General features: G+C 34.2%; 2 protein-coding genes across 5 annotated transcripts in view; one reads left to right on the top strand and one right to left on the bottom strand.

Moving 5' to 3' along the window:
- LOC123525901 (SCO-spondin-like) overlaps positions 1-3,217 on the top strand; it is a 62,316-nt gene extending 59,099 nt beyond the window's left edge. For 2 of the 3 annotated variants that reach the window (XM_053537915.1, XM_053537918.1), the window contains one exon: positions 308-852. In XM_053537915.1, the coding sequence (XP_053393890.1) occupies positions 308-369 (62 nt within the window). In that variant the 3' untranslated portion in view covers positions 370-852. Of the gene's footprint in view, positions 1-307; positions 853-1,419 lie in introns of those variants that run through there. The other variant, XM_053537917.1, reaches the window with a different exon arrangement.
- A 1,207-nt stretch (positions 3,218-4,424) lies between these two features.
- Positions 4,425-11,399, bottom strand: LOC123525378 (ankyrin repeat domain-containing protein 66-like). Of its 2 annotated transcripts, none has more exons than XM_045304381.2 (5): positions 11,242-11,399; positions 10,536-10,684; positions 9,707-9,935; positions 7,698-7,862; positions 4,425-4,809 (listed from the first exon to the last, which is right to left on the bottom strand). In XM_045304381.2, the coding sequence occupies exons 2-5, from the start codon at positions 10,681-10,683 to the stop codon at positions 4,734-4,736; spliced, it is 618 nt and encodes a 205-aa protein (XP_045160316.2). In that variant the 5' UTR covers position 10,684; positions 11,242-11,399; the 3' UTR covers positions 4,425-4,733. The 2 variants fall into 2 exon arrangements, with proteins under 2 accessions (XP_045160316.2, XP_045160315.2); XM_045304380.2 differs by having other exon boundaries at positions 10,536-10,707; positions 11,242-11,392.
- Between the last annotated feature and the right edge of the window lie 6,110 nt (positions 11,400-17,509).

The raw sequence follows: 17,509 nt of genomic DNA, 5'->3' as shown, positions 1-17,509 counted from the left end.
TTCGCTCCATGTCGTCTTATTCCCTCGAGTGCATTGCTCTATATTTTTCCACTTTTTTGAGGAAATAACGGGCTTAAAGACATTATTTCGCTTATTTCTTGTCAATTTTGGACAACGCTCCATTTCTTCAGAAGAATATAACACTTTTAGATAAATTAAATGACATTATTCGTCAAATATGGATCTAGTTTTTCGCCAAAAAAAGAGAAAAGAAATATCTTTATGAATAAAATTTTAACTCGCAAAACGTCAGTGTCACATATTCTTAAATGACATTCAAACTTTTATTATGTATTATTTTACTAAGGTGGGACGGACGAAGATGGCTACGCCACTCTCGGCCCTCTTCTCTGCTCGGGACACAATTAGTATTGAAGTCGACGTCAACCTCAACACAACTTCTGCTTCAGTTTGGAAACTCTTTCCCAATGATAGTATACACGACTTGAACTTGATTCATAATTGAGTGTACTTCATCGGTACGACTGACAACCGTTTGGCGTGTTTCTTTACCCCTAGCAACCCACCAACCCAAGTGCTACTGATCCCTTTTTGATGTTTTCCCATTTTCCCCCATTTCACATGCGTGCGAAATGTGTTCAATTTTTTCTTTTTTCACGAGTGTTTTAATCAAGTTCTTTTTTTCCTTTTTCATTGTTTCTTTTTATGCCATGGTATAAGTCATTGTTTTACAGAAGATGTGGTAAGTATATGAATGACTTTGATGTGTGTATTCAAAATAGAATGTAAAATAACTGACTTGAATGTTAATTAACTGTTAAAAAGCATTTTGTACCACTTCAACGATTAACGCTAGTCTTTAAGCTATTCCTCTAAAATGTCCAAAGTCATGATATAAAACATGTTTAAAAAACCGATTAAATTTGAACTATTAACTTAAATTTGCGAATCTTTTTACATTTTAAATACTAGTAACTTTAATCTGTTTTCTTGCGCAAGCAGTTTCGTATGTAGACGAGGGAAACACGTTTAAGTGTTTTGTGCATCCAAATATGTCCCTTATGAAGAAACAGTACCTTCAACTTTCAAAATTAGGAAAAACACCATGATTAAAAGCAGAGCAACTGATTTGTAAGTCATCTAAATTAGCAAAAATATTTTACATATATAATGAATAAAAATATGAGGTTATTGTTATTGTTTAAATTTGATCGGTTACTCTTGCTATAGATGGATATTTATCAAGTCCAAAGTATTACACGCTATAGCAGATACATGTTAGAACAAGGTGTCCCTATTATATGCGGTGTCATTAGCTTTTATTAATTAACGACAAAATAATACAATAAAAAAGTTGTATGTATATTTTTCCGGCTTGAAACACACATTTAAGTCATTATGAATAAAATGTGGAGATATTTCAATTTGAAAAATGTTTTTAATTTTGAATTTTGGCAGGTGCCCCCTACGAAGCAGGCATAATGACTTTGGGACCCTTGCTATGCCACTAGGTTACCCTCGGGAGTATATCACATCATTTTATGACATCTATCTTCTTCATAATATGGATCTCTATTTCTAGTTATACCACAACTTGTATGCATGGTGCGTTTGCATGTTTCTATGTGTATATGTGTATGTATTTTGCACATTTAGCAACGCTCAAAACAACATAAATCTATAACTATCTCTGCGAGTTGTCACAAGGCAGCTACATTGAAAGGAAGGCTAAGCAAAAGCTTGGCAGGTTAGGAGCTAGAACAGGAGCTACAAAATAAGTTCTTTTCAGGTAAAGTAAGTCACGAGGAAGGATGGATCACTCTCGGTCCTGTTTTATGTGAAGGCTTTGATAAAAGCAATTGAACAAACAAACATAAAAACAACAAAACCTGTTAACGGTAATCCAGTACTATAGTTACCAGGTGATTGATAACACCATTATGTTTGAAGTTAACTTAAAAAGGCATTGCGTAACAAATGAATGTCTTTATAAAAACGAAACAGAAACTCACTTCCGGTTAAATGTTTTGGATTAAAATATGAAATTGCACGTAGGATTTTAGAAACCATTTTTACACACCTTTCGTACATTTTGATAGGAAGGAAAGATTAAGCCTGAAAGATATATTTGACAGACCAAATTGTTCGTTTAAACATTAAGAGAAAGTACTAACGTTTTTGTTAAATTCACTGCATGCACAATTTCTTCCCTAATATTTCCCCTTACAAAATGGAAATCTGAAAGTACATGCTAGCGAGGTTTATGATGTGCGTTTTCTATGGACATTGCTGTGTCCGTATGTAACACATTTCTTGCATCTGATTGGACCGCAAAGCAAGCTGGAACACTATATTTTGGACATTTGCGCATTTTTGGCTGCCGCGCTTGAAATTTTTCTGTGACATTTTAGCTGCTGTTTAGTTATTTTTTATCACGTACTTGACGACAGCGATTTATCCCTCATAATTCGGACTCAAAATGGAAGAAAAATCACAGGATATATGACGTCATCATCGATGGACATTTGTAAAAAAGTCATCTAATTTTCTTGGACATGGACAATTTACTTACACAGACAGGATTGAATTATAGATGTTCAAATATGAAAAAAAAACTGTTTTTGTTATTTCAAATTTTATTCATTAACTTGTTTATTATTTCAAATATTTTATCATATTGTTGAAAATAGTTGTTTTTGATTTGTAATTGATTCAACTATTAATCGTTAACGTTATATATATATATTTGTTGCCTTGTTTGTTATTAAATTTGTAATAGAACTTCTCTGAAAATAAAATGTTGTAGGAATAGAGCTCTGCTGATAATACACCTCTTATTTGTATATGAATGAAAATATTCTGTAAAAATTAGTCTTGTTTAGGTTTGGAATCTTTTTCGGACAAAATTAAATTGAAACAATTCCAAGCAGCTTGTAATAGATAAAATAAAGCAGTCTTTTTACTATGATTTTACTGTTTGCGCTGACGGAAGTAAGCTGTAGTAACCCAACATGATAAAGACCAGTTAAGGACAGAAATATCTGCTGCAACATGATTTTGGATAAACAAATATCTGCAGACAAAAATAGACGCTTTTTATCAATATCTTAATAAGTAGCACCAAAATGTTCAAAATAATGATGTGGCCACCTGTGGTAACTGAAAACTGATTTTACAGGAGGGAGAATAATTAATATGTCCAGTCTATTTCCGCTATAATAATTAAAGCACTACTTGAAATATTAGATCCTAAATCCCAAGAATACCTGGATACGTTTAAGTTTCATTCTGTCTCTAATAGTTTTTTTCTTAATTGATGTATAGTATTTTCAGCAGAGTTCTTAAAAATCTACCTGTTATTGTTAATCTAAAGTGTTTAAATTATTTATTAATATTTCAAATATTTTTATGGTAAATTAAAAAATTTGAGGGATAAATTTCAATAAAAGCATTCACTTTATTCTTGAGTTAGTTTTTATTCAGTATTTACTAATATTTTGGTCATAAAGTGCCGGTTGTTTCGTTCCCTTGTTACCTGCGGCCTGGATTGGAAAGCAACAAGTAGTGTAGCACATGGGTGTTTCCATGTGTTTTTTTACCGATATTCGATTGGTGTATCGCATTTATGGAACGCCGTTTTTGCAATATAGCTGGCATAGATAATTTTCAGGCAAGAGTTATACACGAGAGGGAAATTTAGTTATTTTAGCTCAAAACAATAACTATTAGAATTAGGAAATACATATTTCATAGATCTACTTGTAAAACATGAAGAATGGAGTACTATTTCCTACATTACAGCGTAATGGTATAATAAAAGAAAACAAGCAAGCTATTCACCCATAAGTTACTTTTTAGGCCATACATCCGTAACAATTTCTGCTCTGCATAACTTCTGGCCGCAGGAAATCTGTCCACTTGTACTTAATTTGCAGATATTGACTTACACGTCCAAGTAGCTGCTATACGATGATTTCAAATTACTTGTACCTCACTGCTATGCTATTGGTTTGAACCTCGTCATTGATTCAATTATTTACATTCTAGAATGCTGTGACTTGTGGAAGGTCACGTGGTATTTCCAGACAGCCACTGCTGTTTCACCTAAAGGACAAAGGGACACCATAGGAACGTCATCATATAACCAGTCGTCGATGGCTTTCGTACCTTGTTTAAAACGTTTAGATACCGGCAGATTCAGTATTTAAGCGCCGTGACGATTTGATTGATGACATTGTGTCTAAAATAATTTATCTTCTACCTCTGATTCATGTGGGAAAGTCGGCAGTTACTTGCGGAGAACAGGTCAGTACTGGTACAGAATCCAGAAGAGAATAATATAGAGCCACAGATGTGCTAGGATGAATTGTCTATTGTATGCCCATTCTTTGCTCTCTTTATTTGTCAGCCTAATGGAAAACATGTGAAAGATTCAAAGGGATGTAATGAAATATTGGCAATAATTTTTACTTTTGAAAATATTTATTTTAACCTATCCTAAATACACAAAGCAAAAGACTTTGTAAAGTGATATACTAAAGCAAATGACTAGTTTGTAGCTAAATCAAAGACCATACACGTTAACATGTGATTATCATTTTAAATATTATTCAGATCTAATTTTGTTTTGCCACTAAGTGTCCAAACGATGTTGATGTACATTTCAGTACAGTAAAGAAATAGCATGTTACATATTTAACATTTAAGACTGCTAATTAGGGTTCAATTTGCAAATAATTGTTTGATATCACACAATTTGCAAAGACAGAATATCATGTCTCTCTTTCGGCGTCAGGAACCCAGTCTACATCGTTGTTCACTCCCTTTTCTCTCTGTTCTTCTTCAGCACTTTGTAAAGAGAATAAAACATAAATTCAGGTTAATATTTTGTCAACTATGCTCTGTAATGAACTTCCATTGCTGTCAAGGCGTTTGGATGTTTCATTTTGGAATTGTATTTAGCCACAAACCTCACTTAAAAATTGTACAGAATTTACTATTCAGTAATAATGAAATGAACTACTATCTATCCGCTGCTTGCATGAAGCTTTTACCTATGCTATTCGAAAACCATTTTCCTGGTCGTCATAGTAACAAGTAAATCCAACAGTATGACATCAAGAAACATTTACAATGGTATATTATAAACGTACAAAATTACAAATAAACTAATACATTTATGTTATATGGAATATGATTTAATCGAATGAAATACCTACTGACTGTAAAATGATTTTTTTTTCGTAAACACAAAATTAATCATTTGGTAGAAACTGACTTAACATATACACCATCATTGCAGTATTACTGTAAATACTCGAAGCAGTTTTTAACGCCAAACTTTGATTCAGTCACCACGGAAAACAGTTATGTTAAAGACACTTTAAACCGTATCGATACCGTGTTCATCTAAAAAAATCAATCGTATTTATTTCAAATTATTACAGGTATAAGTTCATTCAAATTCAATTTCTTTGGCACTTTGTTCGGCATCTAGACTGACAATTCCATGTCTAACAATGTATTCAAATCACTTGCAGCAAGTAGCAAAAGTGGCATATGTTAATGATTTTTTTTATCTAAAATCTCCAGACAATATAAAATTTCCGAGTCTACAATTTGTGCCGTATTCATACGGAATATAAAATGACAACATCAGAATGACAATAGATTCGGCTGCTATCAGTGCTGCATAAAAACTTTCTCCAATAATCAGTAAAGTCTGGATGATCTCAGACACATTTTGCTTGTACAGAAACCTTCCAAATGAAATGACACTTATCCTACAGTCTTATCTTAGTTTAATATTTGTTCGTTTATGGAACGTCAAGTTTTGAAATGAGTCTGTTCTTTACATAATTATATATAACAAAGATATACCCTGTATAAACAAAGAAACTTATTACTTTTTTTATTAACATTCAATTTTTCATGAATGTCTGTTAAATACATGTTCATTTATGTATAAAAGTAAAAAGGTCTTTATGAAATTAAGAAAATACATTAAGGTAGGATAAATCTTTGTTTGAACAGTAATTTTGTGCGCAATTGTAAAGATAACTGAAAGGTTGAACACGTGCTGAACATCAATTCCTCTAAATTTAAATGGCAAATTGCAGTTATTTTCGAATTTAGAGCATTATATGGAATCAACCAGTAGTCAATGATTCGTTTAAAAGCATGCTGTGATTTTTAGATCTGTATTTACAGAAATTATATCTGCTAAATTGTCAGTTACTCGAAGCAAATTGTAGCATGCTATGCCCTGGATTATACAGTATATAGTTCTTCAACCGACCTCTGTCAATCAATATACACCAAACTTACAATCGATTCTTAAGGAGTCATATTTCTATTAGATGATCATTTGAATATGGGAAGAAAATTTTCAATCTAACGCATTCAGTATCCATTTGGAACATAGTTTTGACAGGAATAGGAAAGGAATCTAAACAAACAGTCGAGCACGATCAGGGACGAATTCAGATCTTAACATCCGTACATCAAAGACTAAATTTTCCATCAGAGACAAGAGTTGTCTGACCCAGAGTGTTCTTCAACCGACCTCTATCAATCAATATACACTAAACAATCGATTCTTAAGGAGTCATATTTCTATTAGATGAGCATTTGAAAATAGATTTTAAGCAGGAAAACAAGCAAAACTTGATTTAAATAAAATGTGCAACGCCCCTCTAGCTCCTCACAACCGTGTAGCGAACAAAGAATAAGTAAAAAAAATGGCGTTTTCAAGAAATATCTTATTTCTGTTTGGGACTACAGTCTAGATGAAAAGGAATGAAATATAATGGAATCTGAATTAAACAATCATTTGAGCCGCGCCATGAGAAAACCAACATAGTGCATTTGCGACCAGCATGGATCCAGACCAGCCTGCGCATCCGCGCAGTCTGGTCAGGATCCATGCTGTTCGCTAACGGTTTCTCTAATTGCAATAGGCTTTGAAAGCGGACAGAATGGATCCTGACCAGGCTGGTCTGGATCCATGTTGGTCGCAAATGCACTATGTTGGTTTTCTCATAGTGCGGCTCATTTAATGTAATTTAGAAAGCTACTTTCTATAATATACAATGACTGTACAACGTTTTAAATAATATATCGACCGCTCGACCTACTAAGTGCCTACAAAAAGTAGGAATTAGGCATTTAAAAATAAAGTGGTAACGTCTGCACGTGAATATTTGAAGGTTTTACATGAAAAACAATTATAAAGTACATTTTGATCTTATATTAATTGATGACCAAATTTAATATTGATCGAGTCATACAAAATTTTGCCTTACAAGAATTGCCCATAAACAACGGGCCATACACAAAGAATCAAAAACAACTGGCCATACACAATGGGGTCATAAACAAAAGGGCCATACACAAAGGGACATACGCAACAGGTCATGAGCAAAGAATAACACACAATGGGCCATACATAAAAATATACATAACCAACAGGCGCATCACGTTCACATCGGTTCATCTGAGCGCTTGGTCAAGGTGAGCAAAAATGGACAAACTATTTTTTATAGAAAAGATGAGATCAGAATTAATCAAAACATGCACGTGCGTGATTAGAGTTATCAAAAGTGATTGACGGAAATCGTGCTTCGTAAACGAGAGAGTCTTCTGAGTGATATGGTTGATCCTGGTATTGTTACAAATTCTGACATGTTATAATTATGTATTGTTAAATGGCATTTGGACCAAGCTGGTGACTTTACCTCCCGACAACGGAAAATGATTGTGACCGGTAACCAGATGGAGTCGGAGAGATTGACCTGTGTGACGTCATAGAGAGACGCTGAGATCGTCTGTGTCTGAACACTGAGGTGAACTTTGGAGATAAACCGGTCGGTCTGATTCCTGCCGCTTCGTCTGCGGCACATCTGAAGAAATTATTTTGTAATAAAATATATGCAAATAATTTACTAAAGCGACTCGTGACGTTAAAAATGACCGCCTAGTTTCGTATTTGCGTACGTATAATAACACTTCTGTTTACTGACTTAATATAATTATTTTTGTGCAATTTACAGAAAAACTGTATATTATGAGCTGTAAGGAACATTTTTTTGAAAAATCAAATGAACAAGGCTGCCATTTTTTAACATAACGACTCGGACATAGATATTTATAAAGTTGATTTTACTGTAGAATTATAACAACAAGAGGGCCAAGATGGCCCTAGGTCGCTCACCTAAGAAACACACCATAACAGTGTAAAACATGTTTGACCTAGTGATTTCATGGAAACAAAAATTCTGACCAATTTTCATTAAGATTGGACCAAAAAATTGGTCTCTTGCGATAAAACATTTTCTTAGATATGACCTAGTTTTTGACCCTAGATGACCCATGTTCAAACTCGACCTAGATTTTATCAAGGCAATCATTCTGACCAAAATTCATGAAGATCAATTGAAAACACAGCCTCTATCACAAACACAAGTTTTTTCTTTGATTAGACCAAGTGACCTAGTTTTTGACCTCAGATGACCCATATTCAAATTCGACCTAGATTTCATTAAGGCAATCATCCTGACCAAATTTCATTAAAATCAATTGAAAAAAACAGTCTCTATCGCATACACAAGATTTTTCTTTAATTTGACCTAGTGACCTAGTTTTTGACCTCAGATAACCCATATTCAAACTCGACCTAGATTTCATCAAGGCAATCACTCTGACCAAATTTCATGAAGATCAATTGAAAACTACATCCTCTATTGCATACACAATGTTTTTCTTCGACTTGACCTAGTGACCTAGTTTTTGACCCCAGATAACCCATTTTCGAAATCGGCCTAGATTTTATCAAGGTAATCATTCTGGCTAAATTTCATGAAGATCAGTTGAAAAATACAGCCTCTATCGCATACACAAGGTTTTTCTTTGATTTGACGTAGTGACCTAGTTTTTGACCCCAGATGACCCATTTTCGAACTCGGCCTAGATTTTATCAAGGTAATCATTCTGACCAAAATTCATGAAGATCAATTGAAAAATACCGCCTTTATCGCATACACAAGGTTTTTCTTTGATTTGACCTAGTGACCTAGTCTTTGATCCGAGATGACCCATTTTCGAACTCGGCCTAGATTTCATCAAGATTATCATTCTGTCCAAAATTCACGAAGAATAGTTGAAAAATACAGCCTCTATCGCATACACAAGGTTTTTCTTTGATTTGACCTAGTGACCTAGTTTTTGACCCCCAGATGACCCATTTTTGAACTCGGCCTAGTTTCATCAAGGCAATCATTCTGACCAATATTCATGAAGATCAAATGAAAAATACAGCCTCTATCGCATACATAATGTTTTTCTTTGATTTGACCTAGTGACCTAGTTTTTGATCCTAGATGACCCATTTTAAACTCGGCCTAGATTTCATCAAGGCAATCATTCTGACCAATATTCATGAAGATCAATTGAAAAATACAGCCTCTATCGCATACACAAAGTTTTTCTTTGATTTGACCTAGTGACCTAGTTTTTGACCCAAGATGACCCATTTTCGAACTCGGCCTAGATTTCATCAAGGGTATCATTCTGACCAATATTCATGAAGATTAATTGAAAAATACAGCCTCTATCGCATACACAAGCTAAATGTTGACAGACGACAGACAGACAGATAGACAGACGACGGACGCCGGACATCGAGTGATCAGAAAAACTCACCTTGAGCATTGCTCAGGTGAGCTAAAAATAACGTTGCAGTACTTACTGATCCAGAAATTTGATGATTTCAGCATGTCCATAAATTTCTGCTATTCGCTTTGGTGTATCTCCATATTTGTCTTTTAATCGAATGGGAATATTTGCATTATATAAAGCACGTAAAGCTGTCAATTTTCCCGTTTCCGCCGCAAAATGCGCCGGGGTCCATCCAGTATCGGACCGAGAGGTACCAATAGCCCCGTGGTCTAGTAAAAGTCGTATACATTCAACAAATCCTAAAAAAGATACAGTCGTACTTTACTCGCAATCTTTTCACAAATTCATTTGCATTATTTGTTTCACATGAACTAATCGAACCAAAATTAGTGCACATAGAGGAAACTTATCACACTCTGACATATATCAAAAACAAAATTAAGAATTGTAAAATAATCAAGTAACACAATTGTATCGGGAAATTACTTATCATATAATTATATTTTCAAGATTTGCGGCAATTTCAATCTGGGGCCAGTTTCACAAAGCCTACTTAGGACAAAGAAAGAACTTAGAAGTTAGGTGTTTCACGTACATTTGTACATCATTTTAAGCAGATTCATTTTTACTATCCGGCTATTATTAGAGACTGCGCAGAACAAAAATAAGATAGTAGAACTATCGACACCTTAATAAATTGATTCAAGTAACACCCTTTAAATGACATGCGTTTTCAATGTCCATAGGTCTACTTAGAAGAGAACTTAGGGCGAAACATATGCACTTTTGAGAAACGGGCCCAGGCTGACATGCCAACAATTTGACCTTGCTGGCGCAGAATTTAAATTCTTTCAAGCGATGTTGGATGTAAGTACTAGGATGGAACCATGGAAACCAACCTTTGGCACATGCCCAGTGTAACGCTGTTCTATTGTTCCACTCGGAATCTTTGAGGTTCACGTCAACTTTTCCACTTTTCAGATACTCTTCCAGTGTGTCATAATCGCCAGTGGACGCCGCGTCATGGATCTCTAAACCAGCAGCCATACTGATCACATCAAAACATTATTTCTAATAATAATAATAATAATGATGATGATGATGATGATCATCATCATCATCATCATCATCATCATCAAGACAATACATCATACAATAAGATAATAAACGTACAATGTAGTATAATTGTAAGGATATTGGAAGAAAACACAACAAATGTTTACATTTTCGACCAGTTTGTTATATAGAACAAATTAGAGTCCTTAAGATTAGTGACGTACATCTCAGTATGATATGTATAGCAAAGTATTAGACAACTGATACCTTATGCATGAATCTTTTGATCATTGACTTCCAGATTAATATGAAATTGTTAATATTATATCAAAACTTTTAATATTTTTATTAAAAGATTTAAAAATTGTGTGATGATAACTATCTTTTGACATATTAAAGTCGTACGCGATTTATTTTCGAGCTTACAAGTTTGAAGATCCATTTAGCGATTTAATAACAGTTATTTCAACGTACATGTATAATTCTTAATAAAATCAAAATAAATTCTGTTACAAAGGTAATGTAAATAAGTGTATCATAAAAACTTACCTGATATATCATTAGTTCATATTGATCCACAAATCTTAAAAAAAGACGTTAAAATATCACCTGCAAGTGTTAAGTTGATAATGTAAACAAACACCCGATCGATCAAATCGGGTTAAGGCATGTTTACCAGGACGGTCCGATGATAAGTTTCTTCAGTGCAATTAATCCCGGATAATCAATAAGTGGCCGGAAATATTACTTTTATTTATCTAGCGTGGTTTGGTATTCATATGTTTTAAATAGAAATATTAGATTTTTTTTGAATGTTGGTCCCATATATAGACTCCGTGTAAGTATCAAAAATATTAATATACAGTATCCGAAAATAGATTTTATTGCATACCGAGTAATTTGATTTTTTCAACTCTACAATAAATTCTTTTTAAAATGGGCCTACTATTAACCAATTTTTGGTTCTTTATGTATCATATACATTGCGTTAATGTATTCAAAATTGTTTTGTATTAAATTTATTTGTCTGTCCAAGTTAAATACGGTTGTAATACCGTTAATTGATTTCTGTATATCACAAATTCAAATTTTGTGATAACCGTAATGATTAATTATTTTTGGATGTAATTAAATGCGTTTAACAAACATCGCTAAATGATATATAGATAGATCGATTCAATTATTTGATATCCCTAATTCAATTTTATGATAATTATTATCTTCAATTTTATTTTATGATAATATTGATAATAATAATGATGATAATAATAGTAATATTAATAATCATAGGATGACATATTTGGCAATAGCCAGTCTAACATAATTATGGTCCTGTAGAGATCTATCCTTAATATATAACATAGACAGGAAAGAAATATACATGAATTAGAATATTAACGTATTATGAACATATTAATCCTTAATTGCATAAGCAGTATGTAGCACTATGAAAAGAGTTTAAAATCTAGGCAATATCACAAGATAAAATTATGTACAAATGGTTAAAGACTAAATGCTATTTGTAATCTTCGCACCAAAACCTAAAAACTGTCATCAAGTCAGAAAAATACGAGGAAACGTACTACATGAAGGGTTAATTTGTTTTACTTCATTGTCTATGCTACGTAATAAGGACAGAATGTCTACATTATCATGTTAGAGAACCATATGTTAGACTGGCTACAGTCAAATATGTTACCCTCTTTAAATTAAGTCATTATTTTATTATTTAGGCCCCTGAATTCGAATCATTTGCCCCGTTCGAAACCTCGCTTTGAGTGTAGACGAAACCATCTAGCTGGCCTACGGATCGTCGGTAGTTCTACCCAGGTGCCCGCGGTGATGAAATAATATCTAAAAGGGTACCGAGGTCTTCCTTCTCCCTGAGAAACACATACCTACTAGATTTTTTTAATGTGACGTTAAACCCAACAAAAAAAAAAACGACAACCGAAATTTAAATATACGTACCTATCTTCGTAGAAACAAGGGAATAGGCCAAACTATCCAAATACGAAATTACACTGTGTGCAACGGGAGTTTGACAAACAAGACAACTTCTTGTATTTCGCTTTACTCCAGCCTCCCGCAGGTTGTGTCCGGCTCTTAAGAAAATACGTATTTCGTGTCAACAAAAGCGTCACAAAAATATTTTGCTGTAAACAAGTATGTGGTCTCTAGCTGCTTTATTTACAATTCATATGTTTTAGAAGTGCCCTTTCTACTGTGATAAATACAGACAACACTGATGTTTTGGAAACTAGAAAAAAAAGTTCGACGTTTTCTGGTGTTAATCAGTTTTAAAGTAACCATTTAGTTTCTATATTGTACTTTTGGAGTAATCCGACAAGTTCAGTTTCCGCGGAATGTTGATTTACGTTTTTCTGTTTTAAAGTCTGTCCCATCCCATCGGTTAACATCAACTTAGATGCACGGTGACAAAACTGGTGCAGCTATCGGTAAAGTAAATAGCGTTTGTTAAACTACAAAAAAGTCACCCCTGAGAATTTCAAGGATTTTTCTCTAAGTACTCGAATTGCTAAATGAATGCCACATATATTTTTCCAACGGCAGCTGTTGTGAAAATCGGCCGCCATTGGCTCTTACTCTCTAAAAAGGAGGAGAACATGAATGTTCACGTGAATTACTTGGGGAGTAACTCAAAATGGGTTTAAAAATGAATAATCGTCGTTTTGTACTAAAATACCTTGAAAGATCAACAGGTTGAATAGTTCGTATAGATTCTAGCTCTATTCAAAACAAATTTCAAATGCAAGGAAGATAAGTTTACTCACATGCAACTTGCAAATTCCAAGTTAACTGTATCCCAAAGTCCAATTTACAAATTATCACTTCCCTATTTATTTTTCAGCCGTCCAATCGGAATACAACTTTATTTCTGTTCTATGTCGAACAATTAGATCTACACTCAGTCAGTTGCACTCTAGACGATATTCAGGCACCAATTGCACCATACATATGAAACAATGCGTTGATTACACCATTTTTCATACGCATGGCTCAAAAAATAACCTGTATTCTACGATTTAAAAATCCTTCCACCCCATTGAATGTATTTCAAAGAATTATCCTCGATATATCACCCTTTCCAAAATTAATTTCCATAAAACTACTGCTTTGAAAACACACTAAACTTTTCTATCGCGTCCGATTTGAAAGTGACATCACAAATGACATAACACTGAATGACGTCACAGTAGACTTGCCTTACTGTTCATCGAACTATAAATCTGTAATGTTCAAAGCGTGAATCGCGGGTCAAATGCTATATAGAGCCAGATCAATTTAGAGTGTAGATCTAGAGTCAGTGTACCCGGTTTCGCACTGTACGCGGTTTCGCACACCCAGCAAATTCATGTGCCTTGTGAGAATAAAGCAGAAAATTCAACAATTCTTTGTTATTATTTCACAAAATTGAGTTATTCCCTACATAAACTGACACAAGGGGTTCATCCCCGCTTTAGCCTCGTTCTGGTAGGTGCAGACGAAAACAATAACAATACTAATGGAGACCAGTAGGTTAGCTGAAAAATATTAAATTTTATGAAAATAATGACTAAGCAAACAACAACAAGGTGTAAAATAAATTGAAAAATCACTTTTCCTTCATACATGTAGGTATTTACCTATTACTTTACCGAAATGAAAAATATTTCAACAGATATTGAAGTTCTCCCAACCTGCAAAATGACTTCAACTTGATTGTTTGCTTTACGTTTTTATTAAAACAGAGAATTTAATCGAATGACAAGACTTGTTGGGGTCTTTTGTGATTCAGCAGCTTCTATTGTTTATTTTTGTTTCATGTATTCAGCTGTTTTAGCCTTTTCTGCTTTAAGCAGTAAAAACAGGGTTTGGTCCCTATATTTCACTTTCATAACTGCTTTTTAATTTCACTTTCAGATGTTTTATTGGAAAATACATGTTTAAATTGAATAGAATACATACTTAAAAAGTTAATTGAAATTTTTCTTTTGGGTAAATGCATTACTATCACTGAATTCTATAAATAGCATGGTGTGCGAAACCGGGTACACTTAAATGCAAAAACTGGTCAAAATATGTTATCTGAATCAAGTTCACCAAGAGGTATGACGTCATTGAAGTGGGAAAGGAAAGTAAGCGTGTTTTAAACCAAAATAAGTGTATTTATTAAAGCATGTAGAGGTAAATTCAAATTTAATCATTTTTGACTAAATAGGAAAGTATTCTTAGGAAATGTGTGCGAAACCGGGTACACTGACTCTACATCATTTAAACATATCTCAGCGTTTTGAAAGTTTAAAAGAATTTATAATTTTATAGTTTTAATATTGTCAAATTATTTTTTCCTGTGTAAAAACCGCTCTGAAATCACAATTTCGAAAAATTTTAATTTTAGATCTAACAAAATGTTTTTAAAATGGAGCCGAGATTTTGATTTTATTGTAAAAAAGATAAGCTTAAAATAAATTCACCTAATTTTTATATCACAATGGTCACTGTTTTATCAGGACAATACGATCATTTCTATATGTCCAAGACAGTTTAGATTTGTTGAAAGTTGCGTTGTAAAAACATCGCATACGATTATGTAATGAGCCTTTGAAAACAGTTTATTGATGATACGCCCGTGCGCGGATCCGGGGCGGGGGGGGGGGGGGGGGGGGGGGGGGGAGGGTCCGGTAGTCCGGAAAGAAGAGAAGAAGGAAAGAAAATGATTTTTCGAAAAGGCAACATTAGGGACCGCATTCAAAGTGTATGAGGCTGCTCCACGTATCTAGCGCTAATTCATAATTATGTTAATTATCTCAAAGATACGAATAATTCTACATTTTAGTTTAACAGGTGAGCTCATAAAAATGTGAAAATAAGGGGTATATTGTATATACAATGGCACTGGAAAAGATGTTATTAAATGCTTCTAAAAAGTCCCAGAATGCAGGAAATGAAGCGCTGAATTTCAAAATATTCAGGGAGAGTATGCCCCGCTATTTTCTCTTTTAGCCCGTTCAACAAACACTTATTGACAACTCTTTACTTGTAAACGGCTAGCATCCAGATAAATAACCTCAAATTATTAAGTATAAACAGATACATGTTTGTTATGGTAAGGGTTCGGTCGGAACACCACATGAGACAAATGACTGGATCCGCGCATGATGTCTACGCACGGTGTTCAAGTAGGGCCATCGCCTCATAACGTGTGTGAGCTCGAAGCAACGTAAGAACGAAACTACGATGTTTAAAAGTCGAAACCACGAAACTATGGTGGTGAAAGTCGAAATCAATTCGTATTTTCACCATCGTGGTTTCGCAGTTTCGACTTATTAGCATCTTAGTTTCGACTTTCCACTATCGTACTTTCGAGCTTTCATCATCATAGTTTCTAGTTTTCACCATCATACTTTCGACTTTTCATCATTGTATTTTGGACTTTTCATCATTGTAGGTTCGGCTTTTCATCATCAAAGTCTCAACTTTTCAACATCGTGTACCGTCTTCCTGATACCCATGCAAACAGGTTTACGAGGTTGACCTTCATGAATTATAGACTGAATGGAATTATAAAACATATATATCAAAAGTCAAACTTACGAACCAACATTACACATACAGTGGTAATCCGTGTTTTATCTCTCAATGATTTCAAAAAGAGGACAATCTTTATATAATACAAGTAAAACAAGTTATAAAACACAAAATATCGGCCGATATGATGTGAGCGAGTAAATACGGCGAAATAAATTGGTAAATCACGAAAAGACTCTAAATAATTTATCACAAGAAATGTAATTTATTTAACTAAAATAATTATTCTTTATAATACAGTTTATCAAAGCCGGGTGTAATGAAGTATTTCGACCCCCATAGAATAATGATCCCCCGGTCATTATTCTATAGAAAAAGTGACCCCCCGGTCATAGTATTATGACCTCCAGATCATAATACTATGACTCCCCCACGTAAAGTAAACTGAACCTCACGAAGAATATTGACTCCCATAAAAAAACGACCCCCGGTCATTTGGTCAGATTTAGTGATGACTCATGTATCTAAGGCCTAATTGCTGCATTTTATGCCCCACTCGGGGGAGGGGGGCATATAGATTTGTCCTTGTCCGTCCGTCCGTCCGTCCTTCCGTTTGACCATTAGCCCCAGATTCCATCACTTGACACAGAAATCAGAGCATTCCGCAACGGGAAAAGGGATTCTATTTCTAGACGCTGTATCTTGGTGTATAAATTTTTTTCAGGAAAATAACAATTCACAATACGTTCACTAAACACACCAGTGTCATTAATCCCTGCAAACTTCGGTATGAAGTAATTCTTTAGAAGAAAACTGCACAAGAAACTGCTAGCATAGAACTTAGTATTAATAGAAGTTGCAATACTTAGCAATGGCAGTAAAGTACGGTAGCGGCAACAATAGAAAGTAGTAGTAGCAGTAGTAGTAGTAGTGGCAGTGGTAGTGGTAGTGGTAGTGGCAGTGGTAGTGGCAGTTGCAGTAGTAGCAGCAGCAGCAGCAGAGGAATAAGTGACAGCAACAACAGCAGCATGAGAAGAAAAGGTAGATGTACAAGACGTATTAGTGGAAGCAGGTATAGTAGTATCAGTAGTAGCAGTTGTAGTAGTAGTAGTAGTAGTAGTAGAAGTAGTAGTAGTAGAAGAAGAAGTAGTACATGTAGTAATAGCAATAGAAGTAGCGTCACCAGTAGTAGTAGTACAAATGTTAACTATTGGCAATGGAGGGTATTAGTTTTGTAGATCTAGTAAAATTGTCCGTTAGGTTTGGTGGGGATCACTTTTTAATA

Source organism: Mercenaria mercenaria, chromosome 3 (assembly GCF_021730395.1).
Source record: "Mercenaria mercenaria strain notata chromosome 3, MADL_Memer_1, whole genome shotgun sequence".
NCBI lineage: Eukaryota > Metazoa > Mollusca > Bivalvia > Venerida > Veneridae > Mercenaria > Mercenaria mercenaria.
Note: the sequence above shows the minus strand (reverse complement) of the source record. Positions and strands in the feature narration are given on the sequence as shown.

Coding starts and splice junctions, on each gene's coding strand:
- LOC123525378 (XM_045304381.2), bottom strand. CDS start 10,683: ATGGCTGCTGGTTTAGAGATCCATGACGCGGCGTCCACTGGCGATTAT. Junction 9,936..10,535: donor ACACTGGGCATGTGCCAAAG/GTTGGTTTCCAT, acceptor TATCTTTTTTAG/GATTTGTTGAATGTATACGA. Junction 7,863..9,706: donor ATCATCAAATTTCTGGATCA/GTAAGTACTGCA, acceptor TAATTTCTTCAG/ATGTGCCGCAGACGAAGCGG.